The 12417-nt window shown below is 48.0% G+C and overlaps 1 protein-coding gene across 2 annotated transcripts in view; it reads right to left on the reverse strand.

The window, feature by feature from the left end:
- Positions 1-12417, reverse strand: part of LOC130284890 (ADP-ribosylhydrolase ARH1-like) — a 35599-nt gene that overhangs the window by 16672 nt on the left and 6510 nt on the right. For both annotated transcript variants that reach the window (XM_056535800.1, XM_056535799.1), the window contains exon 3: positions 2132-2492. In XM_056535800.1, coding sequence (XP_056391775.1) covers positions 2132-2492 — 361 coding nt within the window. The remainder of the gene's footprint in view (positions 1-2131; positions 2493-12417) is intronic.

Below are 12417 nucleotides of genomic sequence, written 5' to 3' on the forward strand. Positions count from 1 at the left end.
CATATAGTTACAAGGATACCCAATTTACTTAGGTTTTATTTTATTTTACTACTTTAAAAAAATTATAACTACATGCACCAAAATTTGTTGCTTAAAGTTGTCCCCTTCTGACCCCTATAACTTTTTTTTTCCGCATACAGGGCTGAATGAGGGCTCATTTTTTGTGCTGTGGTCTTAAGTTTTTATTGGTACTGATTGCTTTTTATAATTTTTTTTATGGTATATGAAGTGACCAAGAATTTTGGACTTAAGTATTTTTCTTATGCGTACGCCATCGACCGTGCGGTTTAACTAACCATATATTTTAATAGTTCGGATATTTACACACGCGCCAGTACCACAACTTCCGGCATTAAAGGGGTTATCCAGGAAAAAGCTTTTTTATATATCAACTGACTCCAGAAAGTTAACAGATTTGTAAATTAATTCTATTAAAAAAATCTTAATCCTTTCAGTACTTATGAGCTGATAAAGTTGAGTTGTTCTTTTCTGTCTAAGTGCTCTCTGATGACACGTGTCTCGGGAACCGCCCAGTTTAGAAGCAAATCCCCATAGCAACCCTCTTCTACTCTGTGCAGTTCCCGAGACAAGCAGAGATGTCAGCAGAGAGCACTGTTGCCAAACAGAAAACAACAACTCAACTTCAGCAGCTGTTAATTATTGAAAGGTTTAAGATTTTTTAATAAAAGAAATTTTCAAATCTGTTTAATTTTCTGAAGCCAGTTGATTATTATTTTTTTCTGGAATACCCCTTTAACTGTGGGTCCTGGCTGATGATAGCAACTGGGACCCATCAGGCATGAAGCGTGGTCAGCTCGTGAGCACACTTCAAACATTGGTAACAGGACCAGGGCATACAGGTACGCCCTGCGTCCTTAAGGAGTTAAAATATGACCTACTTAGATGCATCATTTGGGACACATTTTGGGATGTAAACAGTCTACAATATGTCCCAGTTGAAACTACCTTTTTGTCTATTGTGGGCTGTTGCTTTTGCTAGAGCCCAAAAAATGACCAAAAATGCATCCCAAAAAGTAGCCATACTTTATGTCTGAAAAGATGTCTCAAAGTTTTAGATATTTATTGCTTAACAAACAGTTTTTAAACCATAATATATGGCCCAAAATGTGCAGATAGCCCTAGAATCCTAACCATTTCCATTTCTTCAGTTGATAGTAAGGCTAGCATTACATTGATCTATGTAAGCCATCTGAAGATGGCTTATAATAGACCCCTAGGGGGGGGGCAAAAAGTGTGTGTGTAAAAAAAATGATTTTTTTCTTTAAAATATTTAAAAAAATCCCTCCCCTAATAAAAATTCAAATCACCCCCTTTTCCCATTTAAAAAAAAATGGTATTGCCACGTGCATAATTGTTCAAACTATTGAATTATTATGTTTCTGATCCTGCATGTTTAACGGCACAATCGCAAAAAAAAAATTTACAAATGCCAAAATTGCTGATTTTTGGTTACATAACATCCCAAAAAATAGTAATAAAAAGTGATAAAAAAGCCAGAATTACACAAATGTGGAACAGTTAAAAACTAAAGCTCGTGGCACAAAAAACAAACCCTAACACATCCGTAGGTGGAAAAATAAAAAAGTTATAGAGGTGAGAACATGGTAATGTACAAAGATTTCTTTTCATTTTTCAAGGTTTAAATTTTTTTAAATCATAAAACGAAACAAAAATTATTCAAGTTTGGTATCACTGGAATTGTACTTACTCATAGAATAAAGATGCAATGTCAGATTTACCGTATTTTGAACTCTGAAAAAATTATTGCCCTACAAAATTGTGCAATTCCATATTTTTTACAATTTTGCCCTGCATATAATTTTTTTCTGGGTTTGTAATACATTGTATAATAAAAAAAAAGTGTATCAGTGGAAAGCCCAACTCGTTATGCAGAAAATAAGCCCTAATAAAACTTTGTATTTATAAAAATAAAAAAAAAGTTATGGGTCAGAAATCAAAATTTGCTGGGTCATGAAGGGGTTAATTAATATATGCATTGTAGTAAAGAAAAGATTGTTTGTGTGCCTGTATATCTTGTATATTTCATACAATAAGGAGAAGATATATGTTTCTAATGTAAATTAAAAACAAACCATAATTCCGTACTTACCATGCATTCATATTTTGAGACACATCTCGCCCAGCACTTTTAACATACTCCTTTGCCAAAGGCAACACGTCTAATAATTCCTTACCCCACTCATGTGTGGGCTTACGATTTAAGGCATAGGAAGTGAACAATGCAGCCGCCAGTGAACCAAGGTAGCCTGTAGGATGATGGTGTGTCATTCTGCCACTCTCTATACTGATGCGTATCAGATCCTTTTGTTGTTCTGGTCTTGGAAACCTCAATCCTATGCACATAGCTCTCATAGCTGCACCACAGCCTCCGGCAGCTTTGTGGAATGGGATTACCCATCCATCTGGGATTTCAGGCTGTAGCAAGTCACAATTGTTTAAGCAAGTTGGTCCTATACGCACACAAAAATATACCAGATTAGTAAGCAGCATTTTTTTCAAGAACATTGGCAGCAGTTGTCACCTCCAAAAGAGATTGAGAACCATAGGAACTGTTGCATACATTTCAATAAAATAATACCTTGTAGCTATATACCTGTATATATTATATATTATTATTATATATTATGCAGGGCTGTAGCTCCCATGAGGTAGCTCCCATGAGGCAAGTGAGGCGATTGCCTCAGGTCAGATGTTGCAAGGGGGCGCAGCTGCCAGGGCTGCATTGGCCCTGGCTGCTGCACCTGCTTACACAGGGAGTCCAGCACACATTACACTGAGGCATTGATTCCCAACAAGGGTGCCAGGACACTCTGGTGGGAAATATGGCAGTAAAATGTTTTGATTTTCCTGCCCAGGCCTGCGCACCTGTGAGTCACAGACATGCAGACCAGGCAGAAGGGAAGTCTGTGTGCAGTGCCAGGACGGGTGATGCTGCAGCTCCAATCCTCATGTATCCTCCCTCTCGTGTGGAGCAGCTCTGGACTCCGGGATTCTCCCTGGTCCCTCAGCAGGGCGGCGCTGACAGAGGCCCCTTGTCACCCCTGTACATCTCTCTGTCACCTCTGTACACCTCTCTACACCCCTTTGTCACCCCTGACATACCTTTACACCCCAATACACCCCTCTGTCACCCATGTACACTCCTCTACGCCTCTGTAATCCATGTACACCCCTCTATCACCTCTATACACCCCTCTGACACTCCTGTACACCCCTCTGACAGCCATGTGCACCCCATCTGTTTCCCCTCTGTCTCCCAAGTACACCCCTCTGTTACCCCTCTGTCACCCATGTACACCCCACTTGTTACCCATATACACCCCTGTCACTCCTGTTCACCTCACTGTCACCCATGTACACCCATCTGTCATTTCTCTACACCTATTTACCCCTCTACACCTGTAAAAGGGGTGAAACTGGAGCCAAGCTGCCTAACTAAAAAAAAGGTATTTTGTGTGGCATACAAGTGTCAGGGAGAAATGACCTAGGGTCCCTTGTGCTCTTGCACTGCCAAGCTCTCCTAAAACTCTACGTATGCCCTTTCATTCTCAATTGCTGAGCAGGCACAGCGAGCGATTGAAGCCATGACCCCACATGTTACCCTTAGTGCACCTGTCCTGCCAGAGAGACCACAACACAACTCTCTCAGCACTGTAATTCTGGTGGTGCACAGTTCGGTTGAGAGGTTGTGAAATTCACTGCTCCTGTGTTGCAATTAGATACAACAATGCATTCGCAGGATTTAGCTAGGTTCACTGGTGTAAGCAGGTCCCTACCTGTACTGATATGCAAGAGGCGGATATCTGGCACATCGAGACATTGAGTGGCAAAATCAGCTAAAAAAAAAAAAGGCTGTAACTAAAATACAGCCTAAATAAAATTGACATTAATAATAGAGTAGATAATATTATGCTGTTGAAATCAGGTTTTTATTTTTTTTTTATACCTTTACTGGTAAAAATAATCTCCGGCTTTATTTTGCCTGCCAAGGAAAAGAAAAATCTTTTGGAACTATAGTGTAATGATCACACCAGGCCAGGCTGTGCATCTTGCTCTCTGGCTCTCTGGTCTAGTAAGAGTTACAAGCTGGGCCAATCAGCAGCTGAAGAGGGGAATTCCATTTCTCCTCAACTTCCACACCTTGCTCTTGATTTCAGCTTTTATGTGGTTTTAGTCCTTTTTGGTTTCAGATCAGATTAGTTGCTTTGTTTTGCCATGGCTTTGTAGTTCTGTCAGGTCACGTAGCTCATACTGTTTGAAAATATTGCACATCTTTAAGCTATCTTGTCTATGTTTGCACACGATATTAGTTTGGCTTAATTTTACACCAAAAATGTGCACAAAAATGTAGCACACTTTTGCTACATTTAGGCCATGCCACTTTTCAGTGAAGTCGTGCCCACTTTCTGATCAGCCAAGTTCCTTAATTAAACGTGTGGTGCACACATGTCTTGAAAGGATATAAAATACATGTAGTACAAGTTGTGTTAGTCCTATTTGCTGCTAGTTGCACCAGATTTGTGCTGCAGGTAGATTTGATTGTCTCCCTCATTGTATCTTATAGCTTTATTTTGGGTCTATATAGAAATCAGCTGTCAAGCCATATATTCTCCCCTGACTCCCTCCTTCTGCAGTTTCAGGGTGCATTCCCACAGGACGTATACGCAGCGTATTTGACGCTGCGCTAAAATTATGGCAGCAGCGGGAAATACGCTGCGTATTCCTCGTTCTCTATACACACAGGGCTTTCCGGCGGCAGCCCAATGTGTGCAGTGAGTTTTGGAGGCGGAGCCGTGCGTCACAGACACGTCGGCACACGGCCCCGCCTCCAAAACTCACTACACGCATAGGGCTGCCACCGGAAAGCCCTGTGTTTATAGAGAGCGAGGAATACACAGCGTACTTCCCGCTGCTGCCATAAATTTTGCGCAGCGTCAAATACGCTGTGTATATGCTGCGTATACGCCCTGTGGGAATGCACCCTAAGACTGTGTCATTACTTTAGGAATCATCGCTCTACTTCCTACTTCTAAGATACTTGTCTCGGCAGTGACAGTCCGCTCAGCCAATCACTGGCCACAATGTCCCACCTCAGTCAGCGATTGGTTGAGTGTCTTTGAATCTCAGCACCCAGACATTAGGCATCCTTTAGGAAGTTATAACAATATATCTTTAGAAATACTACCAAAGAACTGCTAAATGAAATAAAGGCACCTGCACAGATGCCTAAAGCAATGGGTGTTTAATTTCCTCATTGTTATACTCTCCCATGCAGGTACCTGCATCTAATCAGACTATAAGGAAACCTGTTAGTTTACTTTGAGTTGTGTAAAAGTTGTGGAAAAGTTGAAATTCTTCTGGGGTGATGAATAAGGCAGAACGGTTTGTTAAATGACACCTAAAACAGCTATATTTGATTACTAGCCTGGCTTAGCTTTCCTGACAACAGCTATTCTGTCATTTTCCTTGTGCAAAAGACCGAAAATTTACATGCGTTACAATTTTAAAGGAGTACTCCGGTGGAAACCTTTTTTTTTTTTTTTAAATGAACTGGTGCCAGAAAGTTAAACTTTAACGTTAAAGATTTGTAGATTACTTCTATTAAAAAATCTTAATTCTTTCAGTACTTTTTAGCAACTGTTTGCTATAGAGGAAAATCTTTTTTTTTTTACTTTCTTTTTTGTGTTGTCCACTGTGCTCTCTGCTGACACCTGATGCCCGTATTAGGAACTGTCTAGAGCAGGAGAAAATCCCCATAGCAAACCTATGCTACTCTGGACAGTTCCTGACACGGACAGAGGTGTCAGCAGAGAGCACTTCCTGTAGTCCAGAGAAGTTCAGTGTGTGCAGCGAGTGGGTGTGTCCCTTTCTGAGCTCCTCCAGACTTCCAGAGGCAAAGCAGCAGGTGTTACATCAGCCTTTCCCAGGAGCGTGGCAGGCTCCTCAGGAGAGCCTCCCTGCATGGAGTCTCAGGCCTCCACTCCTCGTTCTTCCAGGCTGGCGGGGAGTGGAGAGATAACTGCAACAGCCAATGTTCCGGCCGGAGGAAGAAGATCTAGCAGAGTCTGCAGCAATGCAGGCTCTGCTCCTCCGGCAACGGTTGCCAGCCAGAGATCTGGTGGAAAGAAGGCGAGGAGGAAGACCATTGAGATGTGGGCAGAAAGAGGGCCCAAGGAATCCAGCGAGACCTTCTGTTCCCGCATGACAGCACGCTTTTCAGAGTTTCAGCGGTGTGGTAAGGAGCTAAGGTTTGCCAGAGAAGACCTGCGCGGGACTCAGAATCTGGCAAACTCTGGGTCCAGGAGGAACAAGTCAGAGCTGAGGAAAAAAATCACAGCCCTGAAGGCTGAGATAGAAAAGCTGGAGACGAGGAGAGCCGAGATCCTGGAAGGGAGCGGTCTTTTCCGGGAAAAGCTGGTGAATGGAGACCGGTTTACCGCCATGAAATCCCCAGGTAAGGTGGTGGTGGATGATGGGGAGAGTAGTGGCGGTGAAGAAAGTGGGGATGGTGGTGATGAGGAGGAGAGGGTGGAGGGACATGCTGTGCCTGTGGCTGCTCCCTGTGACACCCAGACCACCCAGGACAGCTTCCTTCCAGTGACAGCGAGGAGGATGATGTGGAGAGTGAGGCTGGGGGCTTATTGAGGGCTATAGTCATGCAGGAGTCCCCAGCCCACCTACAGAATTTTACTTTTGGGAATGATTTATGTGATGATGTGGCAGTGAAGAGGAAAGCTAAGAAGCAAAAGACCCAAGAATCTGTACAATATGTGTTTGTTCCTTTCCAGCAGTCTGGGCTAGCTGCAAAGCTGGTTCAGGCTGCTGGGCCCCCCAGACTGCCAGACCCCGTTTCTGTGGTGGAACAGAGCCAGCATGGGGGGTGCAGCATGGCGTCAGCAAAGGCAGAGGGCGCAATAGATGTGAAGCCCACCCATCTTGCCGGTAGGGAGGGGCAGGATGGGCTCATGGTGGGCAGTGGCGAGGCAAGCTATGCTGCCGTGTGCTTGGGGGGCGGTTTCCCGAGTGCTGTGGGCATTACCGGTGCTGCGGGGCACTCCCCTGTGAGGGGGGGAGTGTCCGGGTACTGGTGGAGGAAAGTGGTAGGTCTGTGTGCTCGGGGGGCGGTCCTCCGAGTACTGTGTTTTCTGTGGGCACTGCAGGGCACTCCTCTGTGAGGGGGGGGAGTGTCTGGGCGCCGGCATCATCCACAGAACCCGTGCGGTCGGGAAAAGTAGGTGCTGGCACTGTGGGAGGAGCTGGGGTGCGCCCGGAGGGGTAGCCCCAGACTCCGGAAGTGACTTCAGCTATGGAGAAAAAACTATCAGCATCGACCACGGCAGCTAGGCTAGAAAAAAAGAGTGTAATAAAACCTGCAACACTACAAGTCCCAGCCAGCCCAGAAACTGTTAGTCAGGATAAGAGTGCTGGATGTGAGAATGCTGACTGTGGAAGTGTCGTGGATGAGAGGAGTGTATGTGGGAGAGTTAGTGGAGTGAATGATGGTGGGAGTAGTAGTGGTATGGATGGGAAGAAAGATGATGAGAGTAGTGGTGTGAATGGTGTTATTAGTGGTTCTGGGTCTGGGTCTGGTTCTGATCCGCTCCCCCCCCGGTAGTGACTGCTCCTAGGAGCTATGCCAATGTTGCTGCCGGGGGTTCAGGGGGGTCCCCGTCTCCGTCCGGCTCTGGAGGCCTCTTGCAACAGCGCCTCCTGGAGGCTCTACGCAGGGGTGACAGATCCAGGTAGAGGGAAGGGGTGAGGTCGACCTGTCTTTCTGGATAGAGAGACACGGTTTGGGGGCTTTCCGAGAGAGAAATGGGGAGGTGGTCTGGTCCCTCCCGACACCCGGGCAGGACAATAACCATAGGAATGTGGTCCGTCTGATTTGGAGGGGCGAGGATGCGTGCCCACCTCGCGCAAAAGTGGTTGAGCTCCTCCTTCAGATGGAATTCAGGGCGAATGACATCTTTGCCCTGATTCACCCCTATGGTTCGTCTGAGTTTGACATCAGTTTCGTTCGGCCAGAGGGTCTTGAACTCTTCTGGTCGAACTACGAAGTGGCGAAGAACGAGCCCGGCTGGCGGGATTTCGCCGTAAAGGCGATTTCCCGTCAGAACTCTGTCAAGAAAGTGACCGTTTTGACCCGTAACGAGTCGCTTTCTTGTTATGACATCATGACCTGGCTTGGTCGGTATGGGGATGTGACGGACATGCCTAAGAAAAACTTAGATGAGCACGGGATCTGGTCCGGGGCCTGGACGTTTTCCGTCAAACTCAAGCGTTCAGGGAGTACGGTTGCCCACATTCCGTCAGCCGCCTTCCTTGGACGTGATAGGATCCAGGTCTTCTACCAGGGGCAGCCTAAGGTCTGTCACAGGTGTGGCAGCCCCACCCACTTTAGCGCAGCCTGTACTGTGCAGGTCTGCGCTTTGTGTGGTGGGGTGGGTCACCTGGCCGCATCCTGTAGGCAGATCCGGTGCCACCTGTGTGGTGTCCTCGGACACCCTTTCAGCCATTGTCCTAGCGCCTTCGCCCGTGCAGCGGCCGCTCCGGCTGAGGAGAGCTGTGAAGTTGCCTCAGCTGGGGAGGGCACGGGCAGGGATGGGGGCGCAACAGGGCTAGTGAGGAGGAAAAAGGACCCCGCCAAACTAAGGCGGGAGGAAAATCGGAGGAGGAGTAGGGAGCTGGAGAGTGCCCAGGTGGCGGGGGTAGCTCCGGCCCCTGCTCCTGAAGCTGGCCCTGTAACCACTGAAGCCCTGGAGGAGGACGTGCTGGATGAGGAGGTCAGGAGGCTGCGCAAAGAGGAGGGCAATATGGCCGACACTTCCGATTCCTCCCACTATGAAAGTGTGGATGAGGAGAGTGGAGAGAGGCCTAAAAAGAAAGACAAGGGCAAAAGGAAAGGGAAAAAGAAGAGGTCAGAGCCCTCTGTTCCCTGTACTACGGGCCAGGTCCAAAACGGAAGCCTGATTGCCCCCCCTCTGATTGACCTGTCAAACCGGTACCTCATCCTCGATACCATCTCCTCCCCCTCCTTGGAGGGGGAAGGTGAGGGCGGGGTGCCTAGGGAGAAGGAGCCTCTGGGGGGAACTGGGCCCTGTCCTATTAAGGCTCCTTCCTTGGAGGGCAGGGCTAGACCAGGGCCAGACGTAGACGGGGATCAAATGGACCAAACTGAATCAAAAAAAAGAACTAAGAGTGGTCCTGCCCTCTCATCTTCTTCGGGATATGAGGGGGCTAAAAAGAAAGGAAAGAAAAAGTAAAGGGTGTGGCCGTCTAATTTAATCACCCTGTATGGCGGCACTCACCCCATTGACGCTGGTATCTATTAACTGTGCCAGCATAAAGTCAGATATGGCTAGATTCGCAGCCTTTGATTTTCTCGGCCGTGTTGAAGCCGACATTTTCTTTTTACAGGAGACCAGGTTGTCAGATCTAGCCTCTCTGGTAAAAGCCAGAAGAGAGTGGAGGCGCGGTCCCTCCCACTGGTCTCTTGCGGCTGAGCCGTATAGTGGGGTGGAGGTCCTTTTTACCGCTCCTGTTGAATGCCGACGGGTTATTGAATTAGAAATGGGGAGGTGCCTGATATTAGATGTCTTCATGAAGGGACAAGAGCTTCGGCTCATTAACATCTACGCCCCGCAAACTAAGCGGGGCCGTAAAGATCTCTTTATGAGGATTAAGCCCTTTCTTTTTACAAGTCGGCAAGTGATCTTTGGAGGGGACTTCAATAATGTCACGAGGTCCCAAGATCGGAGAGGCTCCAATGGTCCGCTGACTTGTGATAGTGTGGCACTGATTAGCATAACTAGAGAAGCTCGCCTAGAGGTCGCCCACATCCGGAGCCCCTCGGGCCACGCGGGTTTCACCTATCATCAAGGTAGTCGCAGGTCTAGGATAGATAGGTTTTATTTAAAGGAGGAAGCCGTCTCTTCCGCAGTGTCCGTGGTTGAGGTGGAGTTCTCCGATCACTGTATGATTTTGTTTTCCCTGAATGTTTCAGAGACCCCCCGGATGGGAAAAGGTTATTGGAAGCTGAATTCGTCCCTCCTGGAGGAAGCGGAGATAAGACAGTCCTTTGAGGATTTTCTTCAGAGTCAGGTACCTTTACTGGACCTATGTAGTAGTCAGAGTGGTGGGAGATATTCAAGAAGCGGGTTGCGGGGTTCTTCCGCCAGCTCTCGAGCCTCAGGTCCCTGAACAGGTACCGCCTGTATCAAGGTCTGAGGAGGAAACTCGAGCTCCTTGTCTCGACTGGAGGTAGCCGGGAGGATATCTCCAGAGTGAAATCCTTGCTGATGGGGTGTCAGTACGATAGGCACACATCTTTGTTTTTTGAGAGGGATTTCGGGAAGTACCGCTCGCCCGACCCTTACAGAAACTGTAAGATGTCAGTGAGTAGTAAAGTCATTTCAGGACTGATTGATAGTACAGGATCTCTGAATCGGTCCAGATCAGGGATCTTGGAGGTCGTCAGATCCTTCTACTCGCACCTCTTGGGGAGGAAGGATCTAGATCGAGACAGGATGTCGGTTTTCCTGATTGAAACCATTCCTGAGCCAGGGGTAGACCCCTCTCTTGATGTTTTGGCAGAAGAAATCAGGGAAGAGGAAGTGAGACTGGCGATCGAGGGGCTTGCCCCTAAGAAGTCGCCAGGTCCGGATGGCTTAACGTCCGAGTGGTACAGGACCTTTAAGGAGTCTTTAGCTCCCCTCTTGACTTAGGTATTCAATGAGTGTTTCTCCTCGGGCACTCTGCCGAAGTCAATGAGGAGGTCAGCCCTGATTCTTCTGTCAAAGGGTAAAGATCCTAGCCGAATTGAGAATTGGAGGCCCATAGCTCTTCTCAATACAGACAGAAAGCTTCTGGCTAAGATAGTGTTTAATCGGATGGTGAAGTTTGCACCCCGGCTCCTTTCGGGGGCTCAGCACTGCTCTGTTCCAGGCCGAAGCACCTTAAGTGCTGTCCTTAGTGTCAGGGAGGCAGTGGAGCGGAGTAGTGCAGGTCTTTGGAAGGGGTACTTGCTGTCCTTGGATCAGGCCAAAGCATTTGATCGGGTGAACCACGAGTACCTATGGTCCATCCTCCTGAGATATGGCTTGCCAACTACTTTTGTTAATTGGCTTAAAATCTTGTATGCAGGGGCAGAGAGTTTCCCGCTGGTGAACGGGTGGTCTGGTCGCTCTTTTGAGGTGGGATCCGGAGTCCATCAGGGTTGTCCTTTGAGCCCGCTTTTATACGTGTTCGCAATCGATCCCTTCGTCCGGAGGGTAGATTGTGGGCCGTTGGCGGGAGTCGGGATGAGTCTGGCGGAGCTGGATGTCACCCAGAGAGTGGTGGCATACGCTGACGATGTCACTATTTTCGTCTCCTCGAGAGAGGAGGTCGATGTGGTGATGTCGGAGGTGGACCGCTACTCGGAGGCATCCGGGTCTAAGATCAACTGGGATAAGTGTGAGAGTCTCTGGCTGGGAGGGGGGGATCCCACGTTTGATCTCCCGGACACCCTCCCAGGGCCCCAAGAATCAGCAAAAGTCTTAGGCATCACATTCGGCCAGGATGATTATCCCACCAAAAACTGGGATGGTAAGCTCCAGGATGCCGCTCAGAAGGTGGACCAGTGGAAGGGTTGGTCTATGACCCTCAGGGAAAGGGTACACCTGATCAAATCGTACCTGCTCCCCTTGTTTATCTATCTGGGCAGCGTATGTATCTTGCCAGAGGCTTACTACACTAGGATCTACAGCCTGTTTTTCCAACTGTTATGGGGGAACAGGATGAAGCTAGTCAAGAGGGAGGTTACGTACCGCACGAGCAGACTAGGGGGTTTATCTATGGTAAACCCTGTGGTGTTCTTTACGAACACCTTCTTGAAAGCCAACATCGCAAACCTCTGGTCAGAGAGGGCTTCTCCGTGGGTACTCTCCTGCAGGGAATGGTTTCGGCCTTTCTTCCAGGAATGGGAGAGAGGAGGGCGAGTGAAGGACCTCCGTACGCCCCATGGATATCTTCCGGTTTACGTTACCCCGACTCTGAAGGCGATACGTCGGTGGGGTCTGGGAGTGTGGGAGATCAGGACCCAGTCAAGGCAGTTCCTTGACAAACGGGCTCTGTTGACCCACTTCCAGAAGCCTCTGGCGCTCAGGGACTGCCCAGGTCGGGATCTGAGGGTGGGGTTGTATCTTTTGAACATGAAAAGGATCCCCCAGAAGTTTTGGGACTTGGCCTGGCGCTGCTTTCAGGGGAAGCTATATGTAAGGGACAACCTGAAGTGTAGGAACTCTGATGACCGGGGATGTCCCCGAGAAGAGTGCAGGGACACGCTGGAAAGCATGGACCACTTCCTGCTTCATTGTCCCTTTAATATAGGGGTTT

This window comes from Hyla sarda, chromosome 8 (assembly GCF_029499605.1).
Source record: "Hyla sarda isolate aHylSar1 chromosome 8, aHylSar1.hap1, whole genome shotgun sequence".
In the NCBI taxonomy this organism is placed as follows: Eukaryota; Metazoa; Chordata; class Amphibia; order Anura; family Hylidae; genus Hyla; species Hyla sarda.